This window comes from Sinocyclocheilus grahami, unplaced genomic scaffold (assembly GCF_001515645.1).
Source record: "Sinocyclocheilus grahami isolate Dianchi unplaced genomic scaffold, SAMN03320097.WGS_v1.1 scaffold602.1, whole genome shotgun sequence".
Taxonomy (NCBI): domain Eukaryota; kingdom Metazoa; phylum Chordata; class Actinopteri; order Cypriniformes; family Cyprinidae; genus Sinocyclocheilus; species Sinocyclocheilus grahami.
The window spans coordinates 512,743-534,732 of record NW_015505781.1 but is presented as its reverse complement, the minus strand read 5'-3'; the positions used below and the strand labels follow the sequence as shown (position 1 = coordinate 534,732).

At 37.7% G+C, this 21,990-nt stretch overlaps 1 protein-coding gene and 1 long non-coding RNA gene across 2 annotated transcripts in view; both read right to left on the bottom strand.

The window, feature by feature from the left end:
* The window catches only part of LOC107557439 (uncharacterized), a 4,137-nt gene extending 2,572 nt beyond the window's left edge, over window positions 1-1,565 (bottom strand). The window contains exon 1 of the long non-coding RNA XR_001605393.1: window positions 818-1,565. This is a non-coding gene — a long non-coding RNA (uncharacterized lncRNA). The remainder of the gene's footprint in view (window positions 1-817) is intronic.
* A 250-nt stretch (window positions 1,566-1,815) lies between these two features.
* On the bottom strand, window positions 1,816-12,900 carry LOC107557429 (transmembrane protein 161B). The gene is made up of 11 exons (XM_016240846.1): window positions 12,887-12,900; window positions 11,440-11,526; window positions 9,017-9,114; window positions 8,736-8,892; window positions 6,582-6,733; window positions 5,286-5,346; window positions 5,006-5,146; window positions 4,320-4,433; window positions 3,214-3,388; window positions 2,513-2,609; window positions 1,816-2,425 (listed from the first exon to the last, which is right to left on the bottom strand). The coding sequence occupies exons 1-11, from the start codon at window positions 12,898-12,900 to the stop codon at window positions 2,160-2,162; spliced, it is 1,362 nt and encodes a 453-aa protein (XP_016096332.1). The 3' UTR covers window positions 1,816-2,159.
* Between the last annotated feature and the right edge of the window lie 9,090 nt (window positions 12,901-21,990).

The following is a 21,990-nucleotide window of genomic DNA, read 5'->3' as shown; positions in this document are numbered from 1 at the left end:
TTTTTTTTTTTTTTAGAGAGTGGGTTGGGGGGGGGGGGGGGGGGGGGTTATTAAGATTTGTCTTTAATATCTTAAATTAATATGACTCAGTTCTGAGTCTCATATACTATTTGGCATTAGGGTTAGAAATGTTTACAGACATCTTTATTGAACACCTCGTAAAAGGGGCTATACTATAGTAAGATTTTAGTAACATATTTTTAGATTAATTTTGGTCACTTGTTTTAGATTTTTATGTTGGGGGAAAGAGGGAGAAAATCAAAATAAGGTAAAGTATGAGAAAAACAAAACAAAAAAAACCTCTATAGATGAGTGTTAGACTAAAACGGCCCTGCTGATGATTACCAAAAATTGTAAATGTTTACAGCTAAAATAAACTCCCCATTGCGTCCATCAATCTTCACAGCTTGATAATCAACAAAAGAGGGAAAAAAATTGAATTCAGCATCTAACTGCCACATCGTTAACAAGTATTGATTGTACAGTGTGCTCTTGATAATAGTGGACGCTCCTTTGCAATATAAATATCCCTGGAAGTCCACAACACAGAAAATTTGGATTTCAAATTTACTTTGTTAAAAGTATAGATCATGTCATATGTGGCTATTTATTAGGAGCCCCAAGGGTAGTAGATTTGTTCTACAATAATAAAAGAAAAAATACATCAATACATTCACTGTATGAGTACCTTCCAAAAACTCAAAATGGAAAGAGAGAATAAGACTTTTACAGTAGGTTAACACTAAAAAAAGACAAACAAACAAATACTTCAGATATGCCTGTGCAGTTTTTGTAACTGTAGTGCCAAAAAACTCACAATATTAAAGTGGACCTCGTAGACGTTTCTTTGTGATCAAGCTGCATGTTCTGCTTTGGCTCGTACCTCAGCATGTGTGCTTCCGATCTCCAACAGGAAGTACTGTACACACTCACAGGGGAATACAAGCATACTTGGCACCTTCACATGAAACAAATCCAATCTTGTTATTTGATGCATTACAGAAAATCAATAGGCTCCATACAGAAACACGGAGCACGCTTACAGGATGCGTTTGATGTCACTGGACCCAAATTCAAAGTGAAACATCCGACCGGTTAAAGTATCAGAAGAGCGGAGGCCACTGCTTTAGACAGTTTTTTTGAGTTAGCTTTTACACTTGATCAAAATGCCCTTTTTTAGATTTACCCACCAGCAGCAGGGGTCACTGGGAGCCTGCAGGCACTGATATTAACACACGAACCGTCACTCTCACACGCGCACGCACACTTAAATTATCTCTCAGTCTTCTACAGTCAAACTAAACGCTCCTTGTGAGAAGGCTGACTTCAGTCCCTCTGAAATGGACAAATAAATATACCTTTAACACACACTGTTCTCCTTGATCAATCCCCTCATTACGCTCTCCAAGCTTGACTAAAACAGTTTCCTCTTCACGGATCAGAAATGAAAACCTCCCCTAACGCAAAAGCCAGTTTCTACTTTGGAGAAGTGAAACAACTTTAAAACACTATTAAAAACAGTAATTCTTATGAAAATCATATACATATATACAGTGGGGCAAATAAGTATTTGATACACTGCTGATTTTTCAAGTTTTCTCACTTACAAAGAATGGAGAGATCTGTAATTTTCATCGTAGGTACACCTCAACTGTGAGAGACAGAATCAAAAAATAATAATCCAGAAAATCACATTGTATGATTTTTAAATAATTCAGTTGAGGTGTACCTACAATGAAAATTACAGATCTCTCCATTCTTTGTAAGTGGGAAAACTTGAAAAATCGGCAGTGTATCAAATACTTATTTGCCCCACTGTATATGATTTATATCACATAAATGTAAAATCTAAAAAAAAAATACAGAATGTCAACGACCATGAGTGATCCCTCGCTTTCAACCTTCTGGTGGTTGAAAGACGCCATCCCCTTTAAAATCAGCATTATTTTGAGGTCTCCTACAGACGCCATCCTCCGTCTGTTGACGCTCATGAAAGTTACAATGATTGAATTGTTACTGTTTATGTATCGGCTAGGTTAAAATAACGTGCCCACGGAGGAAGCCGCTTAGAGAAGAACCCAGCTGATATGGTTGCAGAAAAAGGGGAATGTTCCAGGGCCTTGTGTCGCACAGTTCAGTTGGACGAGCCATTCACGATGCTATGCAGCCATCAGATACTGGTGGTAGAAGAGGCCGAAGAGAGAGGTGGAGAACAGGCATGCGGCAATCCACCAAGTGAAGAAGGACAGGAGCCCTCGAAAAAGCAAGGGGGAGAAAACAGTCCTCAGCCCCCCGAGAGCCACCGACAGCTGGGCCACAGTTTGAGAAGCCTGCATCTCGCCTTGCCCCACTTCGACAGGGCTCGAGTCCTCATTCGACAGACACGGCAAATTCTCTTCGGGGTAAATCACCCACGAGTATCCACCTGGGGGTTAAAACAAGAGTCTGAAAAATTCAAGAAACCCTACCGGGGCAATAGAGAACGTGTCGAGAAGAACCTTAATGCACTCACCTAATGTCTTTAGCAGCAAAGTAGTGTGCAACAGCATCACCAGAGGTCCAACGTACTGAAGAGCTATTACACACAGGTAGTAAAAGACTCGGGCGACCTGTGTGAGGAAAAACTAATTTGCAGTTAAAACTTTTAGGCAAATTTCGTTCAAAACAAGCAGCTTGGCAGGAGAGCAGCTCATCAAACAGACTCGCTGAAACCATCACTGGGAGCTTAAGTAGAGAGGGAGGCTGCAAGCATATGATTCTGGAGCAGATGTAAGACCAGACACCCCTGCGACTCTACAGCCATTTGCGAGTCTCACTTATGGCTTGGAACATCAAACGGGCTCTTTTCCTCAGCTCCAGCTGTGGAGTGCTGTGGGTTTTGATCCTTGCGCTCCACTAAACTCAAATAGCCTCCTCATTTTAGAGCTTTGAGGGCAACAATGCCACGCAGTCCTTTTTCATACCGACATATTTCCACCTTTGAGGAATGTCGACACTGTAATGCAGGCCCCAAGAGTAGACGCCACAAGAGGGTCCCTGAGTGCATTTATTAACCAGTATCAGATCAAACATCACAAGAACAACCTATAAAGATGGGACACTTGGGATAGATGGGATATCAGGCATTAAGAAGATGGCTTTGCATCGCAATATCTTGCATATTAATGTGATGACACATCTGTAAGCACAAAAAAGTGATAAAAGTCTACGCACCATTTTTTGGAGGTCCACTGTACTAATGCGTCCTGCTTCCTTCTTCATCTGCAAGACGCCCTTCTGGGCCAGGTTAAGGTAGGCCTGGAGATGATGCCGCATCATGGCTAGTCTCAGCACACACAGAAGCAGGATCACCCACAGACGCAATGTGTCATATGTCTTCTCAGACATCCTGAAAACAGATGAACAGGTGACATGCCACATCAGCCCAAACCCAAGTTGTGACTTGAGGAGAATTAAAAAGGTCTAACTTAAACATAAAAAATAAAAAAATAATAATAAATTGCCTTAAGTCAACATAAAATGGCAATCGCAACCCATTTTACTACTGCATTCATGAGTCGAACAAATATAGGGTGGAACTTGTTTGATTAGACTGCGCAAAAGTGGGCAATACACACAAGAATGGAACCCAAATGAGAGTTTGTAGTGGATTGCCCAATGATTACTTCCCGTCTATAAATATCAACAGCAACAACTTTTGAGGACAATTTCTGACCAAGACGTGGAAGCTGAAGAACAAATTCACCCTCAAGAGCTTATTGACTTCTCATGAAAACGCCTTTCAACCCCATCCCAAATCTTCTGTTATTCTATTTTCTTTATTCTACTTCCATTAACCACCATTAAATTACTGCTGGAGAGCGTATTTATTGGCAAGAGTTTAAAAGACTGCATTACCTACAACAGTTGGCAAATGTATGATTTGACTCACATTAAAACACAGATTTGTAGAAAAAAAGCCAGCATGGGGGTGTATCTCTCAACCTAACCCTCAGTGGGGCGTAAGCAGATAATACAAAAACGTATGAATGCGATTATACGAATTTGTCACCAATAAGTGCGTTACACTATTTGTTAACATTATTCCACCCTTCACAGCGTCAAACAAGGCCATTTATTAATTTTCATTTGAACACTGTGTACTGATGAATCATATACACAATAAGTCCAGGAACACGCATTAAGTAAATAATCAGAGCTAATTTTGTTTCCATGTTGACTTGCTCAAGTGCAGATGCTCTTGATGAACTTTAAAACAAGTTTAATAACAATTCAACAAACTAGTAATGCAAAACATAATTGTAAAATGAAATACTCACAAAGGCACACTATCTTTCCCAAATGTGGGATTTATTATGCAATCCTTTGTTATGGGCTTCACCCAGAGCAGTACCGTGATTAAGGGGGCCAAGAAGTTGATATGTAGCAAGGTCCTGAAGGATGGACACATAAAAACAACCAATTAGATATGGTAACACACAAGAGTATAAATATCAGTGGAGCAGTAAACATCAACTATCATAAAGTGACACTGCTTTAAATATACCATTTCAGCCGTACAAGAAGCATAGCAGTAATCCAGGCCTAAAAGAGGTCTAACTGTAAGCCCCATAGTGTCATGAGAGCAGGTATGGCGAGCTGGCCACACTGAAGAGGATTAGCTATGAGGTATGTGTAATGCTTAACTCCTCTTTTGTAACACAGTTACCCTAGAGCCCAATGCTGGCTGAAAATGTAGACCAGGTCCATACTTATCTGCTAACTTAGCGAGGATATAGTCAGACACTGATGAGCCACATGAATTAACATGGAAATAGTGCTGGTTAAATTAATCTTAACAAAAACATTTTTTAACACACCGTCAAATTGTACGGTCAAAGAAAAACCCACAGTTCAAGCTTTTAAAGTGACTACTAAAAGTTTTAACATAATAGTAATTATGAAAATTAGACTGAATGAATTCGTAATGGATGAAAAGACGTAATGGATTTTCTGAAACATTTACTGTGTGACTTTGCAGTTGTTTAGTGTGAGGGCATCAAGATGCATCTGGGCCAATCGCAGGCCAGGGAAGGTGAGAAAGGCTCCAATGAGAGCGCAGAGCAGAGCCAGGATCAGCTTAAAGGTCAGCTTGGATATGGGGCCCCTGTAGAGACAGAGGAAGAGAGCAAGGCCTGTTCACCGCAGGGAAGCACAAACCATCACATACACGGCTTAATCCAAACCCATGGAGACATGGTATACACTATACACACTCCCTCTGTGTATACAGCCATAATACCTACTGAGACTCAAGGCCTTGGTTCTCCAGAAATTGCATGGCACTTTCGGAAAAATTTGCAAAGCCTATGAAAGGAGAAAAAGGAGGACATATAAATAAAATGGACATAGTTGGGGTGTGTGATACATGTAATGTCTATAATAAAAAAACTAAACAAAAACACACATTGAGAGTGCATTTTAATGCTGTTACAATGCACATGAAATTCATTATATACAGGGCCAATCCCCAGTGTCTTATTATTCTAACTGAATTTATTGATTAAATGTTAAGAGTTTGACACAAAAGATGATGCATACATCTAATTAGGTTATAGAAAAGGGGTGTCCAAACCTGTTCCTGGAGGGCCACTGTTCTGCAGAGTTTAGCTCCAACCCCTAGAAACTTCCAGGCAAGTGTGTTGGAGCTAAACTCTGCAGGACACTGGCCCTTGCGGAGCAGGACTGGACACCGCTGTTATAGAATACTGCCTTTATAAAAGGTAAAAATCACTTCAAGGAAATCAGTTTAAGGCAAATATCGCCTCATAATGAAAAAGTTCATTTCTGTCACTCATGCACAAAATATGAAGACTATGAAATGCTTTGGGAGTCAGCTGTCCATGACAGGGCTAAGCTACCAGCACACACACTCAGCAAGCTATTGTCTTGTTATTGTGGTTGACAAAATCAGAAAAAATCATATGTAATGTTTTTGCCAATATTGCACACTCCTAGTCATAGTTTTGATTTTGGACCCTGGTTACAGGGTCTATGATGAGAATAGAGATAAGTTTTTTCAGAAATTGCAACATACTGCCGCCTAATGCATGGTTTAAATTATAATGCAAGAATAACAGCCTGACCCTCGCTAACAATAAGTGAAGTGAGTGATTCAAATCAAAAAGACGAAAATGGTCTACAACATAAAAGCACGGTGACTGTCATGCACTGCCTAACAAGTTTCTACTTTAGTGGACAATTATGTCAGAAATTTAACTAGGCAGCTAAAAGCTTTTCTTTTATTTTCTGCATGTGGCAACACATTCCTGGTGTTAAGCGACATCCCAAACAACAATATGAGGAACAAATATTTTCCCCACGTTTTTCTTGTGAGACTGGCTGATGCTTGGGACTGTGACTGATGCAATACAAATATGCAAAGCAAAATAGCCAATGAATGTAGCTGGTATTAAATATTTCTACCAGCATGTGTTAATTTCGGACTATCAAAAAATTCCACATCAGAACAAAATGGTCTATTACTTACTGTACAAACAAGAGAAAGCAATAGGCATAAAACCAACTTGACACTACTATACCTGTCTCAAGGCCAAATTCCAGGTAGTTCTCTGTGACAATAAGAATAGCCATGGCTTTCACAAAGAAGAAGGCGGCAAAGGTGATGCAGAGGGAACGCTCACCGCCCTCCTCTAGTCTGAAGTAGTGAGCCGTGAGGGAGAAAAGGATCTTCCTGAGAGAAAATGAAGCTAAGGAACATATTCACAAACTTTTGTACACTTGCCCCATTGTAAGAGTTTAACCGAAAAAAAAATTCCTTCGTTTTTACACACTAGCACATGAAGAGCCTACATTGGATTTCAACAGAATTTTCCTTTAACTGGCATTATTCTCATGGACCCCACATACAAACTCTCTGTACTACTGAAGCTGGTTGGATTCTAATCTAATCTAATTGAAAAGTATCCTGGCTTACATGTCTCATATTTAGTGTCACAGCAAAAGAGAAATGCGTTTAAAACACACCTCATCAAATAATGTCAAGGCTAATAATTTCCCAAAGGTGACAAACAAATTTGAAAATCAAAAAAGATGCCAAATGCAGAAAGAAAATGTCTAGCTGCGCCTCTTTGTTCCGATGCCTATGTGTGCCCGTTTTGATTATACTGGTCTAGGGTCAATCATTCAACTTGTGGCTACGACGTGCAAATCTGCAAGGCAAGCGGGCGGCCATCTGAGGAAATGTTTCAGTGACCATCACTTTGACAAGGCCATTTTCCCCACCACACACTCTCCACTGCGATCAGGAAAAATGGCTCCTTCCTGTCCACATTCAGCCATTTGCACACATATAGACCTATCATCATCGTCATCATCTTCATCACCCTACCAGGCACCTTCCTTACTTCCTCTCTTTTTCCCAGGCAAATCAGTCCGGTGGGCCGTGAAAATTGGGCCTCCAATCTTCTGTGGCAGACTGAGCTAGGTAAAGGGCAGTGGCGAGCGCAGGGAGATTGATCTTTGTGGACAGTGCCGGGGTTAATGTGTGTGATTTGGTGAGGCACTAGAAGGGGAAAGTATCAGGTAAAAGGCAACAGGTGCAGCTTTCATCACTCACGGCTAGACTGTCCTTGCACAGAGACTGTGAAAATTGAGAAAAATCCCACAAGTATAAAGGATGTTTTAACATTTAGGGACTATGGGCACGTTATTGAATAAAGTACTTTAAGGTTCCTACTGTAGATCTGTTAAAATAACAAACAGCTCTGTATGTAAGTCACAGCAGTGCTGAAAAACTCTACTGTGTTATGGTCCTCATGCAACCACGATTTAGTAACACACCAAAATACTTGAGAAAGAGATTAATAACGGGTAGCTGACATGCTAGGTGTCATCTATATAATATAAAAAATATTTTTTTATAATTCTATTACTACTAATGGTGTTTGCTAACGTTTCTATAATTAATGCTCATATTTGTGACTAGCGAATTTAAAAACAACAACAACTATGTGTTACAGTATGGTGGCTAACCTCAAATCACCCTAATAGATGTGTTTTAATGTTAACTTGTTCATATTTTCACAAATAATATCACTAAAATTTCCTTCAGGAAATGCAGACATCATGATTTCATGTTAACTATATGGCATATTTACGTATTTTAAAATTAATTTGCTAAAAAGAACAGAACTATTAAAATATTACTTTAGATTATTATTAATAATTTATATTACTTATTATATTTTAGATTATTTTAAAGGCTAAAATCTGAAACTACAAAAAAAATTTTTTTTTAATTAAAATAATTACATTACTAATTGCTACAAATTACTAATTACATTTACATTACCATTTAAAAGTTTGGGGTCTGTAGTTTTTTATTATTATTATTATTATTATTAATTTTATTTTTTTCGAAAAAGTATTTTACACTCACCAAGACTTTTGATTTAATTGATCAAAAATACAGTAAAACTGTAATATTGTTAAATATTATCACAATATTAAACACCAGTTTTCTATTTCTATTTCTTTCTTACTGACCCCAAATTACTGAATGGTATTGTATATCAATTTTAATTTTAAATCTTGACGGAAAAAAATCAATCCATGTTATTTGTTAACTATGCTAATAACTAATTATAATAATTATTTGCAATGAAATATGACAAAAGAAAAGCAATGCAAAAAAGTAGGAGAGTATTTTAGTATTTCAAGCTACAAAGGGATACATGACAAAGGCTAAGACCAGCAGGCTCCACACCACACTGATGTTCATCTCTCCACTTGGCTCTGCCACACAGAAGTACAGCTCAGTGATGAGATACACCACAGTGGCAGCCACCGTGAAGTCCACCAGCCACTGGAATTCAGGAAAGTAATGCAGAGCTAGACCAAAAAAAAACAAAAAAAAGATGGACAAAAAGAGAAGCTTTAGAAACCAGACTTACTAAAAAGATCCTTGAAGCTCAAGGATTTGTTAAGTTTCATATAATGACAACAAGTGAGTTACCTAGTGTGTCCACTTCTGCAATGCATTTAGTCTCTAGCTGAAGGTCGATGTCTTTGGGAATAGTCATCGGCTTGTTCTCCAAGTGCCCATTGTACTTCCTGAGAAGCAACGTGAACATAACACATATAATAGTGAACAATGACACACAAAGTAGGCTAAACTGAAATACACACATGCCCAAATTACCAAGGACATTTTGGGCCCAAAACTCAAATTGAGTGCTAGAGTGCTATTTTCTCCATTCACTTGCCAGTAGTGTTGCATAAATTGTTATTGATTGTTGTAAATTAAAGTTGCTTTTTATTTATGCTTTTGAATATAACGGAATATAAAAATACAACAGTTTTATTATTAGAAAGCACATCTTTCAAAGCACATTACTTAAAATATCTAGGCCAAACCTAAGAATAATTAGCATATTTTATTAAAAAAAAAAACATACAAAATTATAACAGTATGCTATTTCAAGAACTAGCCGTTATCATCCTCTGCTGCCCAGATAAGACAGAATTTATTCAGAAGCATCTGGACTACTCCATCCATTCATTTATGATGTTTCAGCACTCTTGTAAGTGGCTTCAGTTGTAGCATGGCGGGGCTTCTCTGGCATTTAACCTAATCACACAATGCAATGCGTCACATGACTCATATCTCCTTCCTGGCGGTGTGAATTCTGATTGCTATGTGAAGTGGGATGTCATCATCAGGGTGAGAAGTTCAGACGCTCCCAGTTCACATTTTAAAAGACACTTTAGTTTCATTTATTTGATTAACATTCAGCTGTAAGTTGCATGGGATGACATAGTTTAACTCAATTACACTACTACAATGATTTCATACAGCTGTCATGTTGACTACCTACTCTTCACTTTAACAAATACATGAAACTACAATATAGCCTACAATGAATTAGCAATGAATCAGCTGACTAACTTGGAGAACAATGGAAATAATGTCCTTTAAACTATTTTTTAAGTGACAACACTTAAACATCACTGTACACAATACAATTTCTCATGACTACTGAAATCATTCGTGAAGTGTTGCAATACAAATTGATAACACTTTTTGTTGTCATAATTAATACAACCTTTTATAATAGTTTGACCATAAACAGAAGTGTATTTTTCCTGAATTTCCTTTTTAAAGAGAATAAATAAACCATATATTAACATCACAGAGTATCATCAAATCAAACGTAATACAATACAGTGGTCAAACGATAATAAATGCTTATAATTATGAGTGTTACCTATACACTACTATTCAAATGTTTGTGGTTGGTAAGATTTTATAAATGCTTTTTAATGTTTCTAATTCTTAACAAGGCTGCATTTATTTGATTAAAAATATATAGTAATAACAGTAATATTTATTCCTGTGATGGCAAAGCTGAATTTTCAACTCGAGTTTGTGTTACATTATCATTCAGAAATCATTCTAATATGCTGATTTGCTGCTTAAGAAACATTTGTTATTACTATCGTTGAAAAGAGCTGCGCTGCTTAAGACCATGAAACCATGATACATCTGTTTTCAGGATTATTTGATGAACAGAAATTTCAAATAAAAAATAAAAGTCTTTACTGTCACTTTTGAACTTTTAGGGCCTTTAATTGTTAACACTGAAGCTAAATCGATACAATTTCATTTATTCACAATGATGAATGAAAGCAAAAGTATCAACGTGTGGGATCTGCAACTTTTTCCAAAGGACAGCAGATTTTTCGCAGTCCTAACTGAGGGCTCTGTCTCTATTGGAAACCAAACACCAGAGATTGCACATTTTACTGGGGATTAGAGGAGCCCTCCTCGCCATTGAAAAAAGAGCTAAATCCACACAACGTTCAAATCAAACATATTTCCACCCAACTCAAATGCTGTCTGCATGACAAAGAATAGAGAAATGAATGTCAGGCTCCGCTGGGAACGGTGGGATATTGGAAAGGGGCACAGGCCTTAGCGTGAACGGGTCTAGTATGCAAGCTTTCTGCCCCGTGGCTCCAAGCCAGCTGAACTCGAGATTCTTGGACTTCTCCTCCGGGTCTCTGTTGTTTACATAGGTCAGTGTGCACAATGGTGTTCAGCACAAAAGCACTGTGGGCATGGTAGTCTCCCTGCTCTGGATTGCAGCATACCTGCCTGACAAAATGGCCCAAGAGCTCCCTGCAGAGCAAAAATGGGCTTTTGTCTGAGAACAGGAGGTAGGTATAATAGAGCTGACTATCAAAACTAAGCTGCTAGACACAGGCTAGTCTACCTTCTTAGGGAATTAGCATTGTATGCATAGTCCACTGCAGAATATGGGCAACAAAGCTGCTTGATTTTTACCACTTTGTTAAAGCCACCAAATGTTTTTTGATACACAAAAGTCAAATGTGTACGAATTTGGAGAAAAGCACAACAGTGATGCCGTGTTATACCTGTCCTTCTTGCTCTTGCCTCCTTTCTGCTGTTTTCCAGCTAAAGTCCTCAGCTCATCTTCTGTGGGATGCTGGTACCAACGCAGACTAAAAAGACAAGAAGTAGTACAGGTGCATCTCAAATTAGAATGTCGTGGAAAAGTTCATTTTTTTCAGTAATTCAACTCAAATTGTGAAACTCGTGTATTAAATAAATTCAGTGCACACAGACTGAAGTAGTCAGTCTGTGTGCCAAGTCTTTGGTTCTTTTAATTGTGATGATTTTGGCTCACATTTAACAAAAACCCACCAATTCACTCTCTCAACAAATTAGAATATGGTGACATGCCAATCAGCTAATCAACTCAAAACACCTGCAAAGGTTTCCTGAGCCTTCAAAATGGTCTCTCAGTTTGGTTCACTAGGCTACACAATCATGGGGAAGACTGCTGATCTGACAGTTGTCCAGAAGACAATCATTGACACCCTTCACAAGGAGGGTAAGCCACAAACTCACCAGACCTGAACCCTATAGAGAATCTATGGGGTATTGTCAAGAGGAAAATGAGAAACAAGAGACCAAAAAATGTAGATGAGCTGAAGGCCACTGTCAAAGAAACCTGGGCTTCCATACCACCTCAGCAGTGCCACAAACTGATCACCTCCATGTCACGCCGAATTGAGGCAGTAATTAAAGCAAAAGGAGCCCCTACCAAGTATTGAGTACATGTACAGTAAATGAACATACTTTCCAGAAGGCCAACAATTCACTAAAAATGTTTTTTTATTGGTCTTATGAAGTATTCTAATTTGTTGAGATAGTGAATTGGTGGGTTTTTGTTAAATGTGAGCCAAAATCATCACAATTAAAAGAACCAAAGACTTAAACTACTTCAGTCTGTGTGCATTGAATTTATTTAATACACGAGTTTCACAATTTGAGTTGAATTACTGAAATAAATGAACTTTTCCACGACATTCTAATTTATTGAGATGCACCTGTATATTACCGTCGCTGAAAAACAAATAGCTCTTGAAAACCTAAACATACGTTCAATACCGTTCAAGAGTTTGGGGTCATGTTTCTGAAAAAAGTCTATTTTCACCATTGTGCATTTATTTGATCAAAAACACAGTAAACTGATTTATTATGAAATATTATTACTGTTTTCTATTTACCGGTATGTATATATTTTAAAATGTAATTTTTGTATAAGATAATTTATAAATTATTAGAATTATTAAGGTTTTAACACATTGACATCGAAAATGTCTCAATATATGCAAATCCTTTGTGTTGCTCTGTGTGTTGTGCTGTGTTTACAGCATGTTTAATATAATAATAATAATATAAAATTACATTTAGTTTTCTTTGAAATAACTGAAAAATAAAAAGTTTCTAAATTTACACAACAAAACCTCCATGAGTCAATTCTTCTGTTATTTACACTGTCTCTTGACAATTTACCCCACTGTTACCATATTTGCTGTAATGCCAACTCATTCATGTTTAAATTGAAATAAAAATGAAAATAAAATTTAAATAAACTGTTACCATTTTGACAATCATATTATTATTTTACCTGATACTGTAATTTCTAATCAGGTGTCTTATAGAACACTTAAAATTCAAGTGAATTCAAATGGAAATGTGAAATTATACACAAATAACATATACTCATATAAGATGTATTATGAATAATATACTCATAAAAGATCGTAATTGAAATATCTTGCTGTACTTGACATGAGCGTAACAGCATTGCTCGCTGCCTCCTCATCCTCACACAGTCCAGCAGCCTCTTGGATACTTCTCAGGAAAAAAAAAAAGGTTTCAGAGCACTGACCACGCAATGCAGTGGCACACCCAGGAACAACAACAAGAAGTGAAGTTGAAGTTCTCAAGGAATAGTTGGTGTCTGTCCATGAAGAGGGGGCTGGAGCGTTAGCATAACAAAGGCCCTAGAGCATGTGAACTTGAGGAACCTTTCGACCCCGCAGCTTGATGTTTGAATGGCGCTAAGGCCTCCTCATAGAGCTCCTCCACCACTCTACTATTCGTGGCTAAATTGCTAATCAGGGTAATTTAAATTTAAACTTTTCAATATGCCTCCATCTCTCATCAGCCTCTGCTCCTCTTTCACACACTCGCACACACACACAGTCGCACACACACACACAGCTTGCTCTCTCTTTTTATTTAGTCTGTTCAGATAGGCAGCTGTTGCTCATAGTTCTCTGTGCAAATGAAATGCTGGAAGTGTGTGTGTGTGTGTGTGTGTGTGTGTGTGTGTTTGGTGGCACTGTAGTACCTCTGTACATCAATGACATAAATAACATCACAATCAATCACTTACGCCCATTATGGCACTGGGAAATTAATCAGGAATATCAAAGCGCAATGCATTTTTATTTTGTTGCTATTTACTCTGGGAAAAAGAAAAAAAAAAGCATTTGAATGATGCATTGTAGTTAATGTATTTCTTTCTCTCTCTAAGGAAAATGTATAAGATGACAGCTGCTCTCGCAAAACAATTCAACACAAGTCTGACATCTATTTTAACCATCGGCAATGATTCTCACTCTCTATCATGCTAGCTGTATGAACGTCCTCTAAACCTCACTTCGTTTTGATAACATCTCAATCTTTGTCAATTTCTCTTACACATTTTGAGGCCCTTACCAATATGTTTGCTCAAATGCAAGGGATGTCATGTTTAGGTGTGTTTGTCATGGCAGGGTGATATCAGTGCAGTGACGATGTGTGTGTGTGACTCAGAGCGAAGGCTGCGGTATATGAGTAACAGTGAAGGTCCAGCTCTGTCTTCAGACCCTATAAATACAGTAGTGTATGACTCAATCCTCTGAATGAATCCAGGTTAAATTGTACAGGTGCATCTCAATAAATTAGAATGCCGTGGAAAAGTTAATTTATTTCAGTAATTCAACTCAACCACTGGGCGACAGTCCAGTTCTTCTTCTCCTTAGTCCAGGTAAGACGCCTCTGACGTTGTTTGTGGTTCAGGAGTGGCTTAACAAGAGGAATACCACAATTGTAGCCAAATTCCTTGACACGTCTGTGTGTGGTGGCTCTTGATGCCTTGACCCCAGCCTCAGTCCATTCCTTGTGAAGTTCACTCAAATTCTTGAATCGATTTTGCTTGACAATCCTCATAAGGCTGCGGTTCTCTAAGTTGGTTGTGCATCTTTTTCTTCCACACTTTTTCCTTCCACTCAACTTTCTGTTAACATGCTTGGATACAGCACTCTGTGAACAGCCAGCTTCTTTGGCAATTAATGTTTGTGGCTTACCCTTCTTGTGAAGGGTGTCAATGATTGTCTTCTGGACAACTGTCAGATCAGCAGTCTTCCCCATGATTGTGTAGCCTAGTGAACCAAACTGAGAGACCATTTTGAAGGCTCAGGAAACCTTTGCAGGTGTTTTGAGTTGATTAGCTGATTGGCATGTCACCATATTCTAATTTGTTGAGAGAGTGAATTGGTGGGTTTTTGTTAAATGTGAGCCAAAATCATCACAATTAAAAGAATCAAAGACTTAAACTACTTCAGTCTGTGTGCACTGAATTTATTTAAAACACAAGTTTCACAATTTGAGTTGAATTACTGAAATAAATGAACTTTTCCACGACATTCTAATTTATTGAGATGCACCTGCATATGTGAGTGTATGTGTGCGTGCTTGAACACGAATGTGAGACTGTCATCAGGACAGCCAGTTCAGATTTGTAGAGAGCCTGTGTGCAAGTGGAGACCTCTAGGGTTCAGTAACTCAGCTTCTATGATAGAGATGCAAGGCCACATCCATCTGTAAAGATGGATGCATTTATGCATTTAGCAGATATTTTCCTACCAAAGTCAGCGGCACAATAAATAAATAAATAATAATAATACAAACTAATAAAAAAAACAATAATAATAAAAATAAAATACCGTAAATTAAATAAATGATATAAGTGACCCTGGACCACAAAACCAGTCATAAGTCAATAGCCAGTCAATAGCTTGTATACATTGTACATTATACATGTCACTTTGTATGGGTCAAAATTATAGATTTTTCTTTTATGCCAAAAATCATTAGGATATTAAGTAAAGATCATGTTCCATGAAGATATTTTGTAAATATAACAAAACATAATTTTTGATTAGTAATATGCATTGCTAAGAACTTCATTTGGACAACTTTAAAGGTGATTTTCTCAATATTTAGATTTTTTTTGCACCCTCAGATTCCAGATTTTCAAATAGTTGCATCTCAGCCAAACATTAATAACAATCCTGTCCTAACAAACCATACATCAATGGAAAGCTTATTTATTCAGCTTTCAGACTTCCTCTGGGCACAAAACACTGGTCTGTCTGTCTCTTGAACATTTTCCTCATTCTTTGTTGTGTTATTATGAGCTGGGTATTTACATATAGTATTTTCTGTGCAAAATATTATTGTTAAGTAAAATACATTCTTTGGATTATGCATTTAAAATTGTATTCCAACGCAAAAAAACAAGCACTTTATAGGGGCATCTCTTAATACTTGTCCAAGATTGGAAAAATACAACATATTTTTGTGATATTTATAAGGCTGAAACTGGTTGAAATTTGCACAATGCTTCAGGCGACGCAGGCATGCATGGAGAGGATGGAAGGCTATGCTATATATACACACAGAGATATCACACACACGCAGACAGATATTCTCATGGTCTATGGGTAATTTGCATCAGAGTTAGTCATGGTAAGGCCTCTCTCCCACAGCGGAACGGGGATGGCAGACACTCCCTCATGGGTGATGTGTGTGAGGTGTCTGTCTTTAAATCCTCAACCACATAAAACATCATCTGGTGTCGTCTACTGAATGTTATCATAATCAAAAATGCCATTGTTCCTTTATTAGGCCTAAATATAATTAGTTTGCAGGAAATAAAGTGTGATATAAAGTTTTGTCCTGTATTTGCAGTTGGCTTTACACATTTATCTATTTTAATTTTGTATAAAATAAAAAAATATGTAAGTTAAATATTTTATTATGCTTTTTTATAATTGCTTTTTTAATTACATTTTTTTTTTAATAAAGCGATATTCAGTCGTTGAGGGTTTATTCTACATTTTTTACTTTTTCTGATAGGGACACATGTCTTGAAGTTCAAGTTGAAGGCTTCACTGAGTTTAGACAGCGACATTTGGTGTCTGACAAGGCAAGTAGTGAAAGGCTATGGAAACAAATGAAGGATGGGTCTCTAAGGACCTCCGCTGTGGTCGGAGCGCTGGGTGAGGGGGCTTTGTCTAGACCAGACCTCTTTTGTGAGTCCCCCGTGATCTCTATGTCCTGTCTGAATGGAGGAACTTGACCCTAGGACATGGCCTAGTGATAGAGATACTGAATCAACGGTTGCATTTATATATATAGTAAATATCAACTCAAACCCCGAAAATCACAATCTAAAGTATGTACGATTTTAGAGATGATTTAAGATTAGTCTCAGATTTATAGAAGAATGAGTTTCTGGAGTTTGTGAGATGTCATTTGTGCTTTGCATATTAATGTTTGCATCTCATGAATAGAATCAAATAGGTGTTAAATTCAGCGAGACAGCAATAGTCTGCAGTCTGGCTGATCCACGGTCATAAGCCCACTGGATAATGGACAGGGACACTCATGGATAAGTTTGGAGGGGCTTCAGTGAGAGAGGGTTTTAGGACCCAAGTATTATTTTGCACTGCAATTATACATGTATGAATGATGAATTAAATTGAGATGATTTTCAATTCTCTGATGGGTTTTAAGGACAGTGAATTGAATCGTAATACAAGATTGTGCATTTTTACTCATACAAAGGCTAATTAACAAATGTCGCCGGCATGTATGATGTTTTTGGCAGAAATATGAGAGCAACTGATGAAGGTTTTTTTTTTTTACCATGTCAATTAAATTGCTTTTGTATTTTTTTTGTGTGTTCTAAAATGAATAGTACAGGCAAACAATAAAATCTAGTCATGCGTTCATGAGACAAGGAGCGATGTTCAATTGATCACTTTTATATATAAGTGGCCTTAGAAATCAGTCATAAACAAATCAAAACCCTTCTGATATCGGAAAATCTTGATGCTTTTCCTGCTTTTAGTTCTTCTTCAAAAAGAAATTATGATGAGGTTCAGTGTTTAGTTTTGTCTAAAGAGGTTTCCCTATACCCTATGTAACATATTTAAAAGGGCCAACTGAAATTATCTTTACAGGGTTAAAAAAAGACAACATAACTTAGGACTCATAAAACAATAATGCTATGACTGTTGGTTCTGTATCAGTTAAAAAGCACTCCACTTGTTTAATCCACACTGCCTCAAGGCATGCTGGGAGAAGAAAGGGGCTCTCAGAGCAGTGGGACAGCCAGATGAGATACAGATACTAATGTCAGACTCAGCTATATAGAGTCCAAACACATTCAAACACTTGCCTGAGCCATTCACAGTAAATTCTGTATTTCTTATTTTTAATTGTGAGATGAATGTGAATATGTTAAGTTAAACTTTAGTCAGAAACATTGTTTCTATCATGTATTTCAAACTAATCCTTTCCCATACTTATTAAAATCTATAATTGCATGCCTCTCTTCATTGCTGCTTATTTTCCAGAAGAAATTCAACTGTTGTTTACCATTGTCTGTTATGTCTTTGTGGCTTGTCACAGTCCTCATAAAGACAGTGATATTCCCTCAAAATATGACAGCAGTGAACTCGGCAAACCAGAAATAAATCACAAAATGCAAGGCTTCAGCTAGCCTGTTATTGACCAATATAAACATTTTACACACACCAAGTGTGGTTTTGTAGCAATAAGCAACCATGTGACTATCAATGCACACATGCAGAGTGGGGAAGGATTAAACTGTCCTTGTGTCTGAGCTCAGGGGTCTTCTACATCTCCAGCATCTCCAAAACTATACCAGAGTCTGGATTGCACTTTAGCGTCACATTAGCCTAATTTCACGGACAAAAAAACAACAACTCCATTGTGTATTGTCAATAGTGCAGCGATGTATGAAGAACTGTTCACACAGAACTTACTGTACGAATCCTCGTGCCCAACTTTAACCCTTTGCAAAATCAACGTGGGGAAAACTTTTGTCCACAAGCGAAGTTCCTGTCACGGTGATTGATTCCTTATTTTTAACGTAAGAGCGGGGGTAGCTTGCTACGTCAGCTGCTACCAGTTACTTCAGCTACAAAAAAAAGTCTGTTATGCTGCTTGATGTTGTAAACTAGGCCTAGTATTTTTCTATTAACATAGGGTGACCATACGTGCCATTTTCCCAGAACGCGTCCTCGCCAGTGTTGCCAACTGCTTTCAATTGAAAGTAGCTAAAATTGGTGGCTAAATGTCACTAGATGACATCACAATGGCAAATTCCCTGATCTATATAAATATGAACGTAGATCAGTGGGCAAGATGAGAACTTGGATAAGGTTTGTCCAAGAAGTTGCTATTTTTGTCCCTAAACTTTAGAAAAAAGTCTCAAAAGGGGCGGGGAAGTCGCTAAATCTAGCTACAAAGTAGCTAAATTGGCAACACTGGTCCTGGCCAGGATTTGTTTTGGCTTTGTTTTCCTGTTTTCATGCTTGCTGAAGGTAATGATCGAAAAGTAGTTTGACCAATAACATGCAAGCATTGTACATAATGGACCAATCATGGCGTGTGAGAAGGTGGGATCTACGGTCAAAGAGATGCAATTACGCGTGCATATTAGGTGTGTTCGACTTAAAAGCAGTGCGGCTCAGACCGATCAGTGTTTGACATCAAAGTACCTCGAGAGCGTTTCGAAAGCATAACCGTCTGTATGGTACTTTGATGTCATACACCAATCGGTCTGCACATGCAAACAAAGCCAAAACCTAGATATTTTAGGCAATATAGAAGTCCTGGCAAGGACGCGTCCTGGGAAAATGGCACGTATGGTCACCCTAATGTAGGCACTGACCAAAAAGAAACCACACACAATAGTCTACATAATCAAATTATTGTCATTTGGACCCACTCGTGAATTTCTGTAAAAACATTTTTATAGCCTAAATCATATTGTTGTAGCCTAACAATTCACAAGCGGTTTACACTGTGTCTGCTTGTGTTTATGAGTGAAACCCGTTTATGAGTAAAACCCTTGTTTATGAGTGAAAGTCTCAAGTTCAGACTTCATGGTGCCAGGCTAAAAAAAAAAAAAACTAAAACCTGCTACAGTTTTAGTGTGGCCCAAAACTTGTTGTTCTCAGTTTGAAGCGAGAGAGAGAAACCTCACAGGCCACTGAAACCCATCTGTGAAAATCAGTGCGGCATGTGTTCTGTCACAGGGGCCTCTTGCACAGGTAGATCTGTGCTTTGGAGGACATCACCCAGCTTGCTTGGGAATTCTGACTGGCAGACAGACACTCTGGGAATATGTCACAGTTCTCTCTTTAAAAGTTCTCTTTGTGATATTCAGCCCGACTCTGCGCGAGTACATATACACAAACGCACAGGCGCAGCGGCGCATACAGTACACCTTGTGCTCCAGCATATGCTTGGCTTTTCAGATGTATCCCTCTATTTGTCTGTAGAGAAATCCAAAAGAAGCTCCCTTTACAATTCAACTGGCTCTCATCTCCTTTAGCATGAAAGTGTGGAAAGTTTGGAAAGGAAGTGTTTTGGTATCTCACCATCCGTGGGGAGTGCGTGGAGTATCACGCCTTGGAGGCTTTTCCCCTCCTTCCCGTTTCTCCCATCTTTCCAATAAGAATAAGATAACACAAAGACCTGCTATTGGGAGATAAAGGTGAAATACTGCACAGTACTTTCCTCTTTCTTAAAGCAAGAAAAGAGAGAGAGAGAGAGCAAGTCCTGGAGTAATGGAGTTTTTAAAGTTAGATACCTCTCGCTGGCCTCACCAAGGTCACTTTCTTTGGCCTTAAAAGCACTCTCACTTTATTTTCTTTTTCTCTAAATTTCAAATGTCAACAAAAAGTATATTGAGTTTCATTGTTTGCGTTTGATTTCGGATCATTCGTAAGTGATTCTAAAGCAAAGCTAGCGGGGCTTTTTGTGGTTCTGTGTGCTTACAGACAATTCAATTGTGCCGTGGAGTTAAGCGGCCGGTGCCATTGTTCTGGGAAGATCTACTCTAAAACTGTGTTTCATAACTGAAGATGGAACATCAGTCATCATAGATTTACAATGGACATCAGTCAGTCAATATGCCTAATCAGATTCTACCTCTGCCCGTCATTTGTCATTCTTCATTATTTTCCATCTCTGCGTTATAGATTACGAGTCTGGGACCATTAATCTGAAGATTTGGACTGAAACAACTGAGATGGTGAATTCATGTGTTTGTCAGATCTCCGAGAGGGTGTCTGGAGCTACTGAATCAACTAAATGCAGCTCTGTGGAAGTAGAACAACTGCTGGAGGGTTTGTGTGTGATTTCAATAAGAGAGTCAGTTAAAAATGGTCAGAAAAATTAGGACTTATGTGAAAGACACCAGAGACATTAATTGGGTTTTTGTGTTTTATGACAACTAACCATAAACAAAATTATTTTTATACTGATTTTTTAACTTTTCTATGTCCTAACTCTAAACCAAACCCTTGCAGAAAATATTCTGCATGTTCACCTTTAAAAAAAAAAAGAAAAAAAAATGGCATGATTTATAAATAGGTTTTATATTGGGGGCCAATATTTTGACCCCACAATAAAAAAAAAAACATCAGGTTTTACTATCCTTGTGGAGACTTTTGGTATATACCTGGACCACACATTACACACACACACACACACATATTGTGTGGGGTCCAAAAATTATGAGACCACTAGTGAAAATGCTATAGTTTTCATAATTTAATACACACACTGTAAAAATGATTGTAATTTTAAGTGTTAAAAAAATTTAAAAACGCAACAGTAAAAACCTGTTAACAGTATGTTTCCTCGCTATTTACAATGAAACACTGCAATAGATCTAACCTTACATAATTTCGCAGCAAGATGCTGTTAAATGTAGCATTTTTGGACATCAAAGAAGAAAGAAGTCATTGTATAGTTTGCAGTGAAAAACTATAAACCGCCATTCCCAGAATTCTCTGTGTGACAGCTCAAATTTGATAGTATTTCATTTAAATAACTGTTTCTTAAGTTTTTATCATTGGTAATATAGATAAGGGTTTACATCTTACGTTGTTAAATGAATGTTTATTACATTATTTTAGTATTGAAAAGTTAAATAAATAAATGGACTCAATATTGTATAAAACCAGATGATTCAACATTCAGCCTACATGATTCAAAGAGCATGTTGAGCTTCAATGGAAGCAAGAACATTTAAGGACATGCTCAATGTCACAAATTTGATAAGTGACCTATAGAGTAAATAGTGCATGATATTTCTCATTTTTAAATCTTAATGTTTCTTTCCATGAAATCTATATATACTAATAGCATTTTTTGAACCCCACAGATTTAGTATTTTCAATCCCACTGTATACACATGTAATTCACACTCTCAATGCATTTTATTTCGATTTAGGTAT

Bases quoted from the DNA above. Each gene is read 5' to 3' on its own strand.
- LOC107557429 (XM_016240846.1), bottom strand. The intron at 9,115-11,439 runs GTATAACACGGC...GTTGCTTCTCAG, and splicing joins GGCAAGAGCAAGAAGGACAG to GAAGTACAATGGGCACTTGG. The intron at 2,426-2,512 runs GTGAGTGCATTA...TTTAACCCCCAG, and splicing joins TTTGCTGCTAAAGACATTAG to GTGGATACTCGTGGGTGATT.